At 39.4% G+C, this 20,336-nt stretch overlaps 1 protein-coding gene across 24 annotated transcripts in view; it reads right to left on the reverse strand.

Annotated features, from left to right (window-relative positions):
• CELF2 (CUGBP Elav-like family member 2) overlaps positions 1-20,336 on the reverse strand; it is a 433,449-nt gene that overhangs the window by 185,064 nt on the left and 228,049 nt on the right. For all 24 annotated transcript variants that reach the window (XM_075857459.1, XM_075857452.1, XM_075857444.1 and 21 more), the window contains exon 3: positions 8,533-8,615. In XM_075857459.1, the coding sequence (XP_075713574.1) occupies positions 8,533-8,615 (83 nt within the window). The remainder of the gene's footprint in view (positions 1-8,532; positions 8,616-20,336) is intronic.

Below are 20,336 nucleotides of genomic sequence, written 5' to 3' on the forward strand. Positions count from 1 at the left end.
GCAAAGTGGGTGAGATTTAGTAAATCTCATGCCCGTGCTGCGGAAAAAAACCTGCAGTGTAAACGTTAATAAATTGACCTGCAGTGCAGAATTTAATTCCATGTCAATTTATGCTGCGTTTTCATTGATTTTCTGCTGCAGGTTTTCCACATTGAATTTAATGGGGATGCAAAACCCGCAACAGAAAGACAAGTGTTGTGACTTTTGCGTCGTATTCGGAGCGTTTACGCCGCAAAAATCGCAACGTCGGAAAAAAACCAAAGAAACAAACATACTTACCCAGAAGCCTCTCCTTCTTCCTGCAGTCCGGCCTCCTGGGATGACGTATCCCATGTGACCGCTGCAGCCAATCACAGGCTACAACGTCACATGGCCTGAAACGTCATCCAGGGAGGCCGGAGCGGACGCCAGAGGAGGGATGGGGTAAGTTTGCGCGCTTATTTACGCAGTGGAATTTCCATCCGAAAAATTGCACTGCAGTGTGGTGCGATTTTTCGGACGGAAAGTCCTGCAGGTTCCAGCTCGGATATGCTGCGTGGTTTTTACGCAGCGTATCCGTCCTGTGGGAACCTGGCCTTTGGTGCAGATTTAACCTGCGGAATTACCTGCGGTTTTCATGCGGATTTTGTGCACCAAATTCCTCATTGTGTGCGTGTAGCCTTACAGATTTTGCTAGGGATTTACAGCAAATTAACACTTTACATTGTAAAGGATGAAATACGTTACAATTCTGCAACATAATAGGCATGCAGCTGATTTAAAAATCAGCAGCACGCCCTACATTCCATGCAGATTTTCTTTCTGCTGCACGTGCATGGGGTTTTGAAAACCCCATTCACATGAGTTAGGGTTTATTCAGACGAAAGTGTTAATCGTCCGTGTGAAGGTCGTTTTTTTTACGCCCGTCACAAGGCTGCATGTATTTCTGAGGGGCTATTCACACGGTCGTTGTTTTAACGGACCGTGTGAAGGGTCTGTAAAAAAATAGGACATGTCCTATTTTTGTCCATTTTTACGGATCCTTTAATAGATTCAAGTCTATGAGGGATCTGTGACAATGGGTCCCGCACGGCTGATTTCGCACACGTTCGTCTGAATATAGCCTTACATTGTAATTTGTAGTGAATTTTCAGTGCGCAATCCGCACCAAAAATAGGAGACCACTGGCCTTATTCAGACGTCCCTGTTCGGTCTGTGATGCACGGACCATGTATCGGCCGTATTACCCGGACCGACCACAGTTTAGGGAGCCGGGCTTCTAGTATCATAGTTACCTAAAATGATAGGATTCCCTGCCTCCACGTGGGAATACTGTCCCCGATCCTGTACTGAAAAGAAAACATTATTACAGTACGGGACAGTATTCCCGCGGAGTGGCAAGGACTCCTATCATTATAGATAACTATGAAGCCAGAGGCCCTGCTCCATGAACTGTGGAGAGCCTGGGAAATATGGCCGACACACGGTCCGTATATCACGGACCGAACACGGCCGTCTGAGTAAGGCCTTAGGGCCTGTTCACATCAGCGTTGACTTTCCGTTGAGGGGTTCCATCTGAGGTTTCCGTCAGGGGAACCCCTCAACGGAAAGGCAAACTGAAACCTTAGCTTCCGTTTGCAGCACCAGTCGACTGCGCTATTGATTCAGTCAAAAGCAACGGAACCCTGTCACAACGGTGACAAACGGAAACCATTAGCGACGTTTCCGTCCCTATTGAGATCAAAGGTGATGCAAACGGAAGCTAAGGTTTCTGTTTGCCTTTCCATTGAGAAGTCCCCCACGAACGGAAACCTCCAATGGAACCCCTCAACAGAAAGTTAACGCTGATGTGAACACAGCCTTAGTCTAGTTACACAGTGTGGTCAAATCCCATTTTTTTGCCACAGTTTTTGCAAATTGGCGGCAAAAACGTGATTTGACTGCACTATGACAATATAGCCCAACAGCACTATTTTTTCATGTTTTGCGCCCTTTTTAATGCAATTTTCGTAATCGCGGCTCGAGGTTTTATATAATCGCGGCAAAACAAAAAACGCTAGTGAAACTAAATAAAACATTTCAACATATTATACATTATATATTCTACAAGTGGGGTCAGAAGGAATGCATACCTCCCAACCGTCCAGGATTCAGCGGGACAGTCCCGGATTCCAGGCAGTGTCCCGCTGTCCCGGGCAGCCGGGGGTTTGTCCCGCTGTCAAACTAAATCTGAAGCAGGGAACCATCAGCTCCCTGCTTCAGAATTAGTTCATAGCAGAGGAGCAGAGGGCGAGCAGAGGGAGCTCCTCCGCTCGCCGAGGACTCCCAGGGCACAGCGCTACTTTAAGAGCTGTGCTCGGGGAAGCCCTTGATGTTACTGTCCATACATGGACAGTGACGTCAGTGGCTCCTCCTGGAGCGTAATCGCCGGCCAGTGTCGGCAACGGGGATTCCGCTCAAGGAGTAGCCACTGACGTCACTGTCCATATATGGACAGTACGGACAGTACCGTCAAGGGCTTCCCCGAGCACAGCGCTTAAAGTAGCGCTGTGCCGGGGTAGTCCTCGGCGAGTGGAGGAGCTCCCTCTGCTCCTCCGCTCTGAACTAAATCTGAAGCAGGGAGCTGATGGTACCCTGCTTCAGAACTAGTGGCTACTCCTTGAGCGGAATCTCCATTGCTGATGATCTGGCCGGGGATTCCGCTCCTAGAGGAAACCCCTGAGGTCACTGTCAATACATGGACATTGACAGACAGTCAGTGCCTCCTCCTGGAGCAGAATCCATGGTCAGAGTCGGCAACAGGGATTCCGCTCAAGGAGTAGCCACTGACGTCACTGTCTACATATGGACAGTGAGATCAGGGCTTCCCTCTAGGAGCGGAATCCCCGGCCTATGCTCAGCTGGGGATTCCGCTTCTAGAGGGGGTCCCAATGGTGCTATCTACAGGGGGGGGGTGGCGGCGCTATCTTCAAGGGGAAATGGCAGTATCTACATGGACACTGTTGCACTATATAGGGGCACTATCTACAGGGGACACTGTGGCGCTATGTACACGAGCACTATCTACATGGGCGCTGTGTCACTATCTACAAGGGCACTGGTACAAGGGGCAGCTAAGGGGGCATTATACTGTATGGGGGCAGCTATGCGGGCATTATGCTGTATGAGGGAATTTTTTTGGGGCATTATACTGCATAGGGGCATCTGTATGAGCATTATACTGCATGGGAGAATCTGTATGGGCATTATACTGCATGGGGTATCTGTGTTGGCTTTATACTGTATGGGTGCATCTATGGGACAGTATACTGTATGGTGGCATCTATGGGGGCATTATACTGTATGGTGGCAGCTAGAGGGCATTATACTGTGTGGGTGCAGCTATTTGGTATTATACTGTGTGGGAGGCACTAAGGCAGTATGATACTGTGTGGGCTGAAACGGGTGTGTATGGGCGGGGATTGGGTGGGATTAGAGACGTGGCTTAAAAGGAAAAAAAAATATCTGTCCCTCTTTGTGATACTTGAATGTTGGGAGGTATGGGAATGGGAAGCAGGATGGAGAGGGGGGGACACTCACCAGCCTGCAGGTCCAGTCGGCTTGTAGAGAAGGACCTGTCTGGTGGGCGGCTCTCTCCACACGGAGCTTCTGCTTTCATGCTGCATCTTCCCTTACTGTAAGTCCTCTCATGGCCCCAGCGTTAGTTACTTCAGAGTAAAGAACGGCCCCGTTACATTGCAGGGTCCGTTACCTAACTCCAAGTAACTAACGCTGGGGCCCTGATTGAAATGTTTAAAGCAGCTGAGAGGCGGGCCCCTATTTTTCATCATTGTGGCCAGGCCCCAGAGTACTGACCTGATGGCGTCCCTGACTTTAAGTCCCTGACACCTTCACCTGATCAGGCAGCTACTTACATAGATTCTGCAATCTCATGCTTCTTAACATTTTAATTATACAGATCCATGCACCCTCTAGTGTTGTTGATCAAATTATGCACACTGCACTAAAAAGAAAATCTTCATTTGTCTCAGTTTTAGCGCTCATATTATTCAAAGGTTCCCTAAAAATGCTATAACTTCCCATGTGCTATGTATTATTAAAAAATGTCGGTACAATTTGTCGATCTCACATCGCATCAATTCTGATGCCTGCCCATTTATCAGATGTTTACTGTATATAGCTCCCATATGTTCCGGAGACCTCATGTTTCTGAATTAACATGATGAGTAGATTTTTTGTATTCTCCCAGTACACTAAATAAGGGTATATTCACACGCGGCAAATTTGTTGCAGAAATATGTGTGACCAAAAACTCCATTCCATACATGTGAATAGGGTTTTTACTGCAGGAGGTATTTCTGCAAGCTCCATTCAGATGAATGGGTAAGTCGCAGAAATTTCTGCAAGAAATGATATACCCTTAAAGTACATCCACACTAGCATTTATTTTGTAGTATGTCCTTTGATTACTGCAAGCTAATGCCGTTTGGCAGCAGTTCTTCCTATCGACATAAACAGCATCCGCCAGCTAATCTATCATGATCAGTCTTTTAAAGAAAAAAAAAACATACTAAAAAAAGTGCTAATATGGACATACCCTTACATAAGATAAATTTCAGGTCATTTTGGTGAACTCTTTTTTCCTCACTCCCAAATTTGTAGCGTATATATTTAGAAGTGCCAACTTTCCAGTAGACATTTGAGTAGTCTAAATCAGAGTGATAAGCACAGTATTCTGAAACACAAGAAATCCTAGAGGGAATTGGAACTTATGTTGATAGATCAAAAAGCCTTTTTTCCTGTTTCTTATCTGAAGAAAAAAAAAAGACAGAATAAAGTAGGGAATGGCATGTACCACTTGTTTATATATCTCCAGTATGCTGGCACTGCATATAAGACCAATATTCGAATGCTGCAGGACTGAGAAAAACTCTCTGTGCATTTTTGCTGTTTAGATGATAATCATTCTCCAAGGAAAAGCGTCAGGTTTTAATATCTCAAAGGCTTACTAACCCAATTAATGCAGCTCATGCTAAATTATCCAATTAAATGATACTGTGCATGGCATCTATTCTGAAAGACTGCCATATTTATTTACTAAGTGGCTACTGGTCATGATGAACACAGATGCTGCCCATGAATTGCATGGTGCAATATTTTCTCAATATCAGCCTGAGTAATCTTGGAAGCACTGACTGTAATTGTAGTGAGGTATGCTGACACTGGAAGGCACAATTGGGCAGTATCTGGAGAATCGAACAATTTAATAATAATGCTAGAGGCCATTTGAGAAAAATGATGTGTCAAAAACAATGAAAATATGTCAGGAATCAGGATCATTATTATATTTAGAATGACAACCAGTATTCCCATCATACCACCTTCCTAATCATAATGTTCTTTTTCACTTAAAGGGATATATTCACATGTAAGAACATTTATTTGACTTTTGATGGACAAATAAACTATGGATAAAAAGGTCAAAAATAATAATAATCTGTATTAGCTATGGTGTTATTTACATTAGATTCTAAAGTTTGAAGACCACACTGTCTGAAACTTTAAGGTAGGGATACACAAAGCATATACACTGCAGATTTTCCACAACGAATTTCATTGCAGAAAATCTGCAGCTTAGTACAGTAGCAGTAGTGTGAATGAGACTTGAACAAATCTCATCCCCACACAGCTATGTGTTGCGGCTGAAATGCTGCAATTCCGCTGCAAAAGTTGCTAATGAGGAAATAAAAGGCTTTTTTTTAAAATCTAAAATGAATGAAAAAGCTTATACTTACCCCCGGTCATTGTGATAGTGACATGATCCTCTGTTCCGAAAGCAGCCTGGCCTACTAGGATGACGCTTCATCCCATGTGACTGCTGCAGAAAATCAAAGGCTACAGCGGTCACATGGACTACAGCATTATCCCAGGAGGCCTGGCTGTATTCAGAGCAAAGGGACACATCGCCATGACAATGCCTGGGCTTCAAGTATAAACGTTCTTTTTTCCTGCAGTATTCCCGCAGCGGACATTCTGCCTGAAAAACTGTACCACAATTTGGTGCGTTTTTTCAGGCGGAATTCTCTGCGGTTTCCAGGGACAATTTCGCTGTGTACTTTTATGCAGCGTATCTGCCCTGTGTGTCCCTCCCCTTCAAGGAACACTAAGCAAAACTGATACACTGTGTTATGCCTAGTGCAGGGCCAGATGGGAAGGTGCATGACACGTGTCAGATTTGCCCATAGTGTTCTAGTAAGAAAACCTTGGCTCGAGTATAAAATGATGGCTACTGAATGACATCTGACTTCACATATTATATTGAGTTTAATGATTCTAATTTCACATAACTGATTCTAAATTCCGACATGTCATAGAGACACATCCAATGATAGTATCGGAGGAGCCAGGATGCTTCCCTTTTTTGATACCGTACTCTGTAGAATATTGTGCTTGTTCATTTTGACCTCTATCGACTTCACTCAGGAGATATGCTGTTATATGCATTATAGTCTATGGCTGTATTCCTTAACTCTACCTCCTTTTTTCCATGTTTCTATTTTTTAAACTGCCTCATTTCCTGTGCAGTCCTCTCATGCTTCCTGCTTCCTGAGTGGGAGGGGCATACAACAATCCTGTGTAGCATGGAGAGGCAGTGTACTGTATAGCAGATGGAACTTTCTGTAAACAGTGGTAGTCATCATCCAGACATGATAACTGTAAGGCTGGGTTCACACGACCTATTTTCAGACGTAAACGAGGCGTATTATGCCTCGTATTACGTCTGAAAATACGGCTCCAATACGTCGGCAAACATCTGCCCATTCATTTGAATGGCTTTGCCGACATACTGTGCCGACGACCTGTCATTTACGCGTCGTCGTTTGACAGCTGTCAAAAGACGACGCGTAAAATGACTGCCTCGGCAAAGAAGTGCAGGACACTTTTTTGCAACGTAATTTGAGCCGTTTTTCATTGAATTCAATGAAGAACAGCTCAAGATGACGGGCGTCAATGACGCCTCGCAAAATGCGAGGAGGAGCATTTACGTCTGAAACGACGGAGCTGTTTTCTCCTGAAAACAGTCTGTCATTTCAGAAGTAAACGGCAGCTATCGTGTGCACATACCCTATATTGTTAGATAACCTGAAATGCCACGGCCTGCACTATAAGGGTATGTGCACACGATAACGGCAATTAAGTCTGAAAATACAGAGCTGATTTCAGAGAAAACAGCCTCTGATTTTCAGGCGTTTTTGAAGCTGAGGCTGGGTTCACACGACCTATTTTCAGACGTAAACGAGGCGTATTATGCCTCGTTTTACGTCTGAAAATAGGGCTACAATACGTCGGCAAACATCTGGCCATTCATTTGAATGGGTTTGCTGACGTACTGTGCAGACAACCTGTCATTTACGCGTCGTCGTTTGACAGCTGTCAAACGATGACGCGTAAAAATACAGCCTCGTCAAAAGAAGTGCAGGACACTTCTTTCAGACGTAATTTGAGCCGTTCTTCATTGAACTCAATGAAGCACAGCTCAAAATTTACGGCTGTCAGAGAAGCCTCGCAAAATGTGAGGAGGAGGAATTACGGCTGAAACGAGGCAGCTGTTTTCTCCTGAAAACAGTCTGTCATTTCAGCCGTAAAAGCCTGCTACCGTGTGCACATACCCTGAAAATGAAATTTGGAGCTTCTTTTGAGGCTTCTTTTCAGACGTTTTTTGAGGCGTTTTTGGAGCTGTTTTCAATAGAGTCAATGAAACACGGCTCCAATTACGTCCCAAGAAGTGTCCTGCACTTCTTTTGACGAGGCTGTATTTTTTCGTGCCGTCTTTTGACAGCGACGCGTAAAATGACAGGTCGTCGGCACAGTACATCGTAAAGCCCATTGAAAGCAATGGGCAGATGTTTGCCGACGTATTGGAGCCGGTTTTTCAGACGTAATTCGAGGCGTAATACGCCTCTATTACGTCTGAAAATAGGTCGTGTGAACCCAGCCTTAGGGAAAATTAAAAAGAGAAAAACATATAGAGGATTCAAAGCTATTTTATTTGAATCAAACTGTGTGTATAAAGTTAGAGTAGAGTTACGCTTTAATTATTAATTATATCATTAACAGTCCTAATAATCAGAATTCCTGCCTTCTTACCTTCAAAATCTTTCTTCAGCATTGGCACCGATCTACAGTTCATTACCTAAAGACTTAAACGCTTTCATGGTTTTAACGGAAGAAAATGTCTAAAAATTCAATACACATAAGCCAAAAAATAGACTGGATTATACCGGTAAGGTACTGAGGTAATGTTTGTTTCCCAGATAAAGCCTAAAGTACATTCACTGTATTGTACACAAAGCCATCTGACTGAGACAATTAAGGGATTAGCCCGAAACCATCATAAGTCCATTCCATTGCTGCCCAGTCATTTTCAGCAGCACACACTTCATCATGTACTCATTGGTTATTTGGAAAGAGAACTATTCCCTAGCAATAAACAGAACAAATAAATGACATTTAATCATGACACAGTGTCAAGGAGAAGAAGAATGTACTCACCCCAGGTAAAGTTTTAATATTGTGCAATGCATTCTGTGCTTCCAGTGCTGCTTTTCTTGTATAAAACGTTACAAAACAACAACCTGCAGATCAGAAAGAGAGAGGGATTAGGAAATGCCCTAAAATAGGTTCCAGGCATGGGCTAAAATGATGATAAATTATTGTCTAGTGAAAAATGGGATTTATGAACCCATTCTAGTTCATACAACACATGTACTAAAATAACTGAATGACCAGGGCGGCCAACTGTCAGTAAATTTACTCACAGTTGGCGTCATGATATTTTAAGCAAGACGACAAAAAAACAACATAACATTCGAGTTAATGTAGAAGAAAAACATTCTGATAACGTAAAGGAAGGGTCATGCCAGGTAATAAAGTAGTGACCATAGGGGAAAGCATATTGGACTTGACTTCCTATCAGTAAAACACTGCACCCTCGTTCAACTGCTAAATCATTTTGTCCCTCCTTAACAAATCAAACCATTATACTGTTAACTACGGTTCTACATTCTACATTCTTCTGCTACATAGATATTCAGTTACTTTATTATATACTCCAATATTGCCCACTGGTCCTTGTGACTTTGTTGCCCATAGCAACCAACAAGTATTTATGTTTTATGTCATTGTTACTCATGCCAACCAATCAGAGTTTGGCTTCCATTCTATAAACTGCACTGGAAAAATAAAACGTAAACACCGATTGGTTATAATGGGCAATGCGGACTCTCTAAAGCGTTTTCATGCATGGGGCCCGGAGATACAATTTTTATAACTAGTGAAAACCTGCTACAAATGTGTATTATATGCTCGTGGTGCTGGCTTACAAATTTAAACAATTGTTTCAGTAACTAATTTATTTGACATTCATTGGTCATTTACAATTACTGCAGACCCTTAACAAAAACACAAAATTGATTCATTTTATGAATGATTATACATGTTTGTCATTTCCAAGCAGAATCCAGCAAAAACAAACTTTTTTATGCTCCTTCTTTAACCCCTTCAGGACTAAGCCATTTGTTGCTTTTTCATTTTCCTTCTTCAATCCCCGCCTTCCAAGAGTCCTAACTTTTTTATTTTTCCATCAATAGATTGTTGTGAGGGCTTATTTTTTTGCAGGAGGATTCGCAGTTTCTATTGGCATCATTTAAAGTACCATATAATGTACTGAGAAACTGAAAAAAAAAATCTTTGCGGGCTGAAATTGGAAAAAACTGAGATTTCTCCATTGTTTTTTGAGCTTCGTTTTTACGGCTTTCACCGTGCAGTAAGAACGAAAACGTAACTTTATTCCGCGGCTCAATACGATTACGGAGATACCAAATGTATATAGATTTTTTTATATTTTTACAAAGAAAAAACTATTTGTTAAAAAAAATTGTTTTGTTGCACAGCATCATTCTGAGAGTCATAAGTTTTTAGATTTTTTGATCGATTGAGCAATGTGAGGGCATATTTTTGTGTGAAGAGCTGCAGTTTTAATTGGTACTATTTTTTGTTACATACAACTACTTGATCACTTTTTATTACATTTTTTTGTACCATTAAGTTGACCAAAAAAGAGCGATTTTGTCTTTTAAACTTTTTAGATTTTACAGCGCTCACCATGTGAATTAAATAATGGTACATTGTAATAGTTCAGACTTTTACAGACGCAGCGATACCAATTTTGTTTATTTGGAAAATAAATTCACATTACTTTAGAGGAAAAATTGTATTTTTTTTTTTCCACTACTAATAACTTTATTTAACTTTTGTTTTACACATTCTATTAGTCCCCCTAGGGCACTGGAACCAGCAATCGTCAGATCGCTGGTACAATACACTGCAATACTAATGTATTGCAGTATATTGTAATTTTTACAGGCTTCTGGCCACAGGCAGGGCTCAACAGAGGCAGAGTGAAGGCAGACTTGGGGACCTTCACTAGACCCCTGGACTGCCATGGTAACCATCAGCACCCAATGATAGTGTTGTGGGGATGCCGATGATCTGTCATAGGAGGCCATCCCTCTCTTTTTAATGCCTCAGATACTGCGGTCGACATTGACCACAGCATTTGAGGGGTAAACAGCCAGGAACAGCGCTGTTCCTGGCAGTTAGTTCCCCGTGTCAGCTGTAAAACACAACTGACACCTATAGAGTATGGAGCGGGATCAGCAGGTGAGCCCGCTCTATACATCATCCCCCGCACCACGACATGCTATTATGTAGTGGTGCGCGAAGGGGTTAAATATGTTATATAATGTAAGGAAAAGTACATTTCTAAGGGGCCTTTTACACTGGCCCACAATCGGCCAGTGCAGCGAACGCCGATCGAGACATTGTTTGCTCCTGTCACATGGAGCTATGGATGGGGACGAGCGGTCGTTACTCCGATCGCTCGTCCCCATACATTATTATCATGTCGCCAGCACATCTCCCTGTTTACACAGGGAGGTGTGCTGCCGACAACGATCATATTTCACTTTTTTAAAACGATACGATCAGCAGATGATCGAGCGTTTGCTTGTTCATCTGCTGATCGCTGTCCTGTTTACACAAGGCAATTATCGGCAACGAGTGTTATACGAACGCTCGTCTGCACGATAATCGCCCAGTGTAAAAGGGCCTTAACACTTTTCTAGCAAATCTACCACGTCTGAACCTGCCCTAAAAGGAATGTCTTATCAGAAAATTACCTATTGTTTAGATTAAGATTTTATGTTAAACATATTTTTGCATTTTGCACTCTGGCCACTAAATGCTGTTAACAGCAGCGCAGGCAAGACGTTTGCCACCTGTCATCATGTACAGAAAATAAAATTTAAAAAAACTACAGTCAAAAAATAAAAACAGACTACAAAAAATAATATTTTTCACTGCATTTCATACATACACTTCTGTTCAAAACAGAAAAACAATAACTTAAATTATGACAAACACCATCTTCATTATAAATATATGTATATATATATATATATATATATATATATATATATATATATATATACATACATACTACATTCATATATCTATTTTTTCTTCCTTACGATCTCATGGCTCAATTATGTTTGTAGAGTAGCTGCAGGGACACTTTTTAGCATCGCAGGTAACCGATAATGTTTCTACAGGTAATAGAGATAAGTGGAGAAGCTGTGGGCCCCAGGTCACCATCCCATCATTATAATTCACAAAAGACCACTCAGGTTGATACAAGTATGTTTCACTTATGGAAGAATGTATCATATTTCATGTGATATGGCAAATGCACCTAGTATGCAAATGGTGATTTTAAAGTGTGTTGCAATATATTATATATCACTTTTACAATGTATTTAACCGCTAAAAATAGTAAATTTCTTTTTATTTTCGGTACGAAAGGCTAAACACTCATGAATCTCATTCTGCCTCACAATAACATTGTAGTAAATTGTCGTAGTAAATATGCAATTGTTCTTCATTGCTCCAGTGTCAAATAAGATCTGATCTGAAACATTATTCCCAAATATGTAATATGTCATATTTGATGCATATAATGTTTAGAAAACAGGCTAAGCAATATGTGATTGCATCTGTTTTATATTGTGCCATCTTGCTATGGTTTTCAGTGCCCACAATTTATTGCTGTGTCCTATGCTCCTGAAGGTGGCGCTTCTGAGCTAAATCTTACACCACTTGACTATGTTTAAATGGCAATGCTAACAAAGGGAATAGCCATACGGTGCCATCATTTTAAATAGAACATTACATTTACTGACATGATTTTCCTAGACTAACATGTGCACTGAATAGCTACCTGTTTACTAGGTCAGTGTTGAAGTAGCAGCTGTATATAATTCTTTACGATCACTATAGATATAGGCACCAGGACTGATTACTTGAAATCCCAGACCATTTCCCAGAATTCCATGCGGCTATATAATTGCATCTTTTTTTACATGTGTCGGCATAGGATTCCCAGACGATAGCGGCAAGAGCTGTCACTTTTACGTTAGGGACAAACTGACACTGCTCATAAATTCTTCCCAGCCAAATGGGTTAGCAAATCTCGGACAAAATATAAAATCATACAATGCTTTACCTTCTCCTACACAAAGCTTCTTTGAGGTAGGAACAGGAGTTGGGGTTCCCTGCTAGTGAAAACTATTTTGAGGGGTTCAAGTTTGCCAATCACTTAACTGGGTGCATGGAAATGATGCCCTATGTAATACAGGGTATAATCTCCAGCTTTCCTGTACAGTGGTGACCAACCCTTATATTCTGCTGTATACAACAGTACAAAGATGGTACGACGTAGAAGACACATGTTATAGAGCTGAAGAGCTGTGGTACCAATAAACAAAGCGCCGATTGGTTGCCTATTGTCACAATTCATTAAGATGAAGTACTGGACATTGTGTACACTCTCATTTTTCACAAACAAACCATTGTAAAGTGAAGTAATTGTTAAGGAAGGGATTACGGTCTTCAGATTGTAATACTGTTAATTCTTTTCACATGGCATTCCCTTTTTGTTTAATAATGAAAGAGTTAATTAGGTCACAGACCCCCTTCCACAAAGATTATTTTGGCAGTTTCCATAATTATAAGTAATTGCACCAGAGATATTAAAGGTCCCGTTTGTATTAACACAGACCAACTCAATTTCATAGTTTAATATACTAAAAATGGAGTATATGAAAAAAATTAAAATCAAATTTATTTCACTCATTTAGGTATCATGGGGTCAGTTACAGATCATTGCATAAGCTGATTAAAATCTTTCTATGTGATGATAAATGCAGTATGCTAATTTCGTTCAACAGAATGAAGTTTACTGTATGGCCATACGCTTCAGTACAGAGATTAAATGGTTTAGAATATGAAAGACATCAGGGGGTCGTTCTTGAAATGTGCGGAGAAAAAAAATTTAAACGTAAAGGAAGGAGATGAGTAGTGCTGAAATGACCAGAAAATTAAACCTCTCAACCACAAAACAGGCCTTTCATCACACCAAGAATTCATCTGAAAATTCACATTTGCCAAATATTGATATGCTTGCAAACCTTTCAGAAGGCAGAACAATCTTCCAATGCCAGATGTCTTTTGGCACGCAGAAAAATTGGAAACACTTTGGGAAACACTGTAAGAGTCCGAATGCACTTAGATACAGAATGTGCAAAAAAGAGTTCAGGTCCTAAATGCAATGTGATATCAAATGTGCATACATCAATATGGAGCATGGTAGGTGGGGGGCCCTGTTACAAATTGTGCATTAGGGCCCAGGAGGTTCAAGTTGCACCTCTGACGTGTGGCCTCCAGTCAGAGCTGCATTCCCACTATCACATTATGTGTTCATTATATGTGGTACCCCTTAAACTATGCTTCTCTAGGCAGATGCCTAGATTGCCTACATGGTAAATTTAGTAGTACCTGCCAGTGCACCCTTAAAAGAGTAGAGAGTAAGCAGTGTTCTGTGCCTGTATAAATCCAATAAACATGGTTGAAACCAGAATGAGCGTGCAGTTAGCTATTAGAATATTAAAGGCATGTATTTTGTAGCAGTACCTCTCATTTTAAAACAGCATATCCTCAGTAAACGGATTATCAAGTCTGTTAAATATGAATCAAGATTTGTTTCCTCCAAAGCATCATATTAAACTAGTTGTGGAGAAGCTCAGCATTGAAATACTCAAGTCTACAGAGACTGCCGGCTGTACACTGCAGAATTTCTCCTTGTGCTTAAGAGGTTAAAACGTCTAGAAAAACTAATAATTGAAAGATCCGTTTTTTTTTTCCCTCTCGACCCTTCAAATAAACCAGCTGCATGAATCCCGCTTGTGAAAAGGGGAGCCTGAATAATTATATTTATGAGCAAATCCTCCTGCATACCAAAATGGATCTGGTTTAGGCAAATGAAATGACACAATATAAATGCAAATTATTATTACGACGATCATTTCCTCAACCTGCCCAATCAATTTAGGAAATGTATAATCTGACTCACTTCCCATAAACAGTATTATTTTATGATGCTGATTAAAAGTAACAGGAACAATACCTCGAGTTTAATTTGCTCCAGATAATATACAATGGCACTAGGATATTGTAACACAGAGGGGCCACAAATCCTCACATGATATTCAGTTAGATGTTTGTGCATTACTTACTCTAGCCTGGTGTTAACACTTTATATGACCTGTGACATTGAGTGATATTACGTTTAAATCTAATATGTGATTAAAAGGGGACCTGTCACTAAGATTGTGCTGTTCTATCTGAGGGCAGCATAAGTAAGAGACAGGGATGTAAAGCATGGACAGTAAAAAATAATGTAATAACCATTGCCACATTTAGGATAAATAGTAACTTATACAGGGTCCTATAATTTGCCGGTCTCGGGGAGATGTGTCCAAAGGTGGCTACCTTGTGCCTTCTCCATTCTGAACCCTATGACAGGTTCATTTCTCCCTATTCCTATCTTAGTGGCAGGTTCCCTTTAATCGGTGTGTTATGCAGAGCATTGTGGATTTAATTATTCCAATCTGATACAGAACTATTATTTCATGATCCTTTGTATTGTAAAATCATATGGCAAGAGCTGTCTCCTACTCTCTTGGACTTTTTATGTTCTTACTTCTTCCTGCCACTGTGCTGCCTGGTACAATAAGAAGATGGTGCTATTTAAATAATTATATTAATAATTATATTAATTATATTATTAATAATGAGGAGGGTAAGTAATTTTTTATAACCTGTATTTAATAGAAGACTTTACATTTTGAGTCTATTTCCTTAAATAAATAAAAAAAAACAGTCTTCATGTTTTACACATTTTGACATAGCAGATACCAAATGATTCTTCTCAGCTGATCATAAGGACTGACAAAGATCATGGAATTCAGAAAAGAGTTATTGGACGTCAAAGCTTCCATACTCAGACATAAAACCTTTTTAAAAAATGCAACATTTTGGCCTTTCCTGAGGCTTGAGTAAAAGCTTACTTGGTTTGAGAAAGGCCGCAGTATAGGCAGAAATGTTTTTTTTTTATTTGTAAGCTTTATGCCGAAATAAAGAAGCTGAAAGTGATGCTGACGTCCATTGGCTCTTTTTTGGATTTACTAAAGACGGGGTGGACTGACTTGTCTAGACGGACTGCGGCATCTATTTTCTAAAACCAACCTGTGCTCTGCACTTTACTAAGAGATCTTGGAATATTTGAGGTAACTCAGAACATAGAAGTGCTTTCTTTTCAGTCCCCCATTGGCAGTTGGGGGACAGTTTAGTGGATATAATTGTACCCCAAACTATAGATGTATTAGGGTATCACATAAGTCTGACATAGAGACCAGTTCTTTTTAAATAAACAATAAAAAGTAAGATATCTATTAAATTTGGATTAGATTGCTGTTCCAACTATGAAGAGAGAGCATCTTTCTTCCTAAGGACAATATTTAGTATAATGCAATGACAATAGCACAACAATAACTGTTTATACCTGCTGATCAATATCTTGAAGTACAGATGTAGCCATCTTTATCTTGACTCTTATAACTTGAGCAGCGTGATATCACACAACAAAAGCCATTGAAAAGCCATTGAAAAAGTTAAGATAAAGGATCCGAGATAAAGACGGCTACATCTGTACGTTCATTCGATATGAGCATACAAACAGAACAGGAGGAATATTGTAAGGTAAAAGTAAACCTTCAAGCATAAACATGAAGTTTTCCTTTCTCAATAATCTTTTATGCTAGTTCTGCCAACAAAGATGATATAATTATGTACATCACAGCTGTAAGTTTGCTTTTCAGAGATACTAGGTCATTCTGACCTATTCTGTTCTGTTGAGACATTTCAAGTTCAGGTTGGCATTTATTTATCAGCGTGTTGACTCTATGCTCACTGCTGTACTGTCCTATACCCTGTGGATGTAAAAGTGAATACAATTAACACTATCCGTACCTGCATGTGGAACATTTCTCGTTGATTATAAAATTTTCCTACCACAAACAACACACCATCATGTCAAATCAATCAAGAATACACAAAAAGACAAAGTTGCAAATCCTGTTGCCCAGTATAAAATGTAGAGTTTCACCAAGTATTCCCAACCAGTAAATTGTTTTGTGGCCATAAATAATCAATATTGTACAAAACGTCCACACCTGGACACCTGAAACCCATGATTTCCTGCCATAATGTTTTTCCATGAATGTCTCAACTCAGTAGGGATAAAATCACTAATGTTCCTTAGATCACTAAAAGAATTGGGGACATCAATATTCCAAATACCTCCTCTAACTACTAAAGTACCTCCTTTCAAAGTCTCCTCCTGACTAGTTGACATGATGCTATTCGAAAATGACTTTGAAGCTCTTACTTGCTATTTCCAATCTAATACATTCTAACTACATGCCTCCCCTATATACTCTTATCCATCCTCCATCTTTTCTTGCCACCTTATTGTGCCTTATGGACCACTACAAATCACGGACCCTCTACTAAGTGCCTCCCAACTCCAGACCTTCCTTTACACAATATAAAAGATACTAGAGATAATTCTGGTAACTTGATATCATTCTCATCTGCTACAGAATGTCATAAAATATGTTTACATTCCATCCATAACAATTCAAATGAAGAACACATAGAGATTGTAGAAACCAGTGATATGTATTGCAACTCATTGCTTTTGTTTCCCAATTCAAGTAGTAGAAATAGCTACAATAGAAGGCATGTTTACTGCTGGTTACTGCATCATATGAAATGCAAACAGATAAATATTCCGTGGCTGATATAAATCTACTGCATATATATATATGTATATATATGTACATATATATATACATATATATGTATATATATATATATGTATATATATGTATATATATATATATATGTATGTATGTATATATATGTATATATATATATGTATGTATATATATATATATATATATATATATATATATATATATGTATATATATATGTATATATATATATATATGTATATACATATGTATATATGTGTATATATATGTATATACATATGTATATATGTGTATATATATATATATATGTATATACATATGTATATATGTGTGTATATATATGTATATGTATATATATATATATATATATATATATATATATATATATATATATATACAGGGAAGGGGAAACAAGTGTTTTTTACGGGGGAACCAAATGTGTTGTAAGCGCTGTTTCAGAACCAGCCAATATTGCATATACCTGCCACATCTAGCTTATCAGTGCGGAGGGCTCTTGCATTGCAATTTTATTTTAACTGCAAAATATCTACAATACAAAGAATTCTAAATCTTTCTTTCTGGAAAACAGTGACTAACACAAATATTTTCATTTTTAAATGATAGAATATATTCACAGCAAAGAAACCCATCTGGATCAAAGCAAATCTTTTCAAATCACATCTGTTTTTCTTCTCAGGGAAATCTCTACCAAACACCTCTGGAGAACATTGCGTATTGCTGCAGATTATCAGGTTCTCAGAGATAACCTGTTTACAGGCGAAGCCTCAACAGATGATGCGGGGAATGTTTTCCTAATACAAAATTATTTAAATACTCTGTCTCTCACAAAACTAATTTTGTGTACAAGCGTTCTGCTCATAGATGGATTCACCAGAGATGATTCATTAGTTTGGTAGTACAGGAAGGTTTTACCGTATGAGGTGAATCTTCTTCATTTGTGTTTCTTGTGTTTATTATAAATTATTTGTCATTAACAATTCTCAAAAATAGATAAACAAGCGTTTGTTAGATAGGTAATAGATGACCTTAGCTTAATACACTACATAACTTTTCTGCCATATTCCCAGAACCCTTCAGTTTATACAATAAGCCGTCACTGTGACTATTATTTATGCCAACTGGGTAGGAACTGTACAGAACTATGTCCTGGCTGATATATGTATAGGATAAACAGGACAAACTGTTACTGGAACAGAAAGAACTCAGAACCCAAACTAACAAACTGCAAAATATCAGCTACAACATAAGTAACTATATGTTAAAATTAAGAAGCTAAACACAGTCAGAGAGATATAGACATATACCGTACTACTGCATATAAAGCAAACCTGTCACATGGAACATGCTGCTAAATCTGCCTGCATGAAAAACGGATCAGATTGATATATCGTTTTGTGGGAAAATGTCATTAAAATTGTGCACAATTAACTTATTTAGGCTCTGTACCAACTGGCATATTTGCCAGTCCATTCACTTCGCGTTTGTGCTATCCGCCGAGCGTAGACGTTTTTAAACACTAAAAAAGTATTGAAACGTATAGCTCAGTGTATACATAGACTATAATGGGTCAAATGTAGACCAAAATAGCATCCATTTGGTCTATGTTTGTTGAGGTTTACGTTGGGATACGTTTTTTTGGAAGTACTGAAAAGCGTAGTCTGCTATGCTATTCTGTACTTAAAAAAAAAAAAGGCATACGTGACATAACTTTTTTAACATTGATCTCAATGAAAACGTAATGCTATACGTTTGTATCCGTTTACATACAGTAATTCTATCCGTTTTTTTCTATACAGAAACTTATACCGACGTATGAGTATACGCTAAACATACACACTATAAAAAAACAGAAAATGGTACACGTTTGTATAAGTTTTAAATGGTACACGTTTTTATAAAAATAGTATACGCTTGGCGGATAGCACAAACGCGATGTGAATGGGGCCTTATCTGTATTTCGGGTGTCGAAAACCGAACGGATCCTTTTATCAGTATATACGTTCTGTTAGCATTTGTCTCTATATGTCTTGCAAACTATATGAGTAAATTAAAAGACATGTAGCAAAACTAAAAATCTCACTTAGGCAATGTATTTTTTTATATAAGGCCCAAAAGTCAGTGCAATTTAGCGCAATTCTACTATAAGACATGTGACCCTACAGCTTGATTCTATCTAGGTAGAGTGCTTTTTTTTTTTTTTGATAACAAGAAACCTGGACATTCTGAAGTAAAACTTGAACATGAATGGAGAAGAAAAAGAATATATTTTAAGATCAATATAAGTAAGGCTTCGTACACATCTTCGCTGGGGGTCCTTTAGGACGTTCCGTCGGAACGGAGCCCTGACAGACACAAATGGAAACCATAGGTTTCCGTTTCCATAACCATTGATTTCCGTTATGCAAGGGTTCCGTCGTTTTGATGGAATCAATACCGTAGTCGACTACGCTATTGATTCAGTAAAAACGACGGAACCCTTCCACAACGCAGACAAACGGATACCATTGGCACCGGATCCTATGGTTTCCGTTTGAGTCTGTCAGGGCTCCGTAACGACGGAAAGCTCAGACAGAACGTCGGAACGGAGCCCTAGCGCAGATGTGACCGAAGCCTAAAGCAAACTATTTGCAATATTACCCTGCTTTTTAAGTAGATTAGTGTCGTTTCAGATACTTAGAACACCAGCTCGCATGTCTGAAGTTTAAAACTGACGTCAGGAGACGATGCATGGGACTCAAAGCGGGCCGGTTGTTTTATCTCTGTCTTAGTGTGACATTAAAATTATTATTATTGTGGATAGTGTATAATAAGAGCTTTTTGAATTAAACAGAAAAATTCTTTGTGATCATATCTACTTATTTATATTGGTGGTGATGGCCGATGTCTACACCCAGCATACAGTAGATAGGGATTGAAAGAAAGCTAGTGGGATTTGGCTTGTAGAAGAGGACAGTTCTGAAGTGTAAGGGTATGTGCACACGATAACTGCATTTACGTCTGAAATTATGGAGCTGTTTTCAGGAGAAAACAGCTCCATTATTTCA

Source organism: Rhinoderma darwinii, chromosome 3 (assembly GCF_050947455.1).
Source record: "Rhinoderma darwinii isolate aRhiDar2 chromosome 3, aRhiDar2.hap1, whole genome shotgun sequence".
Lineage (NCBI taxonomy): Eukaryota > Metazoa > Chordata > Amphibia > Anura > Rhinodermatidae > Rhinoderma > Rhinoderma darwinii.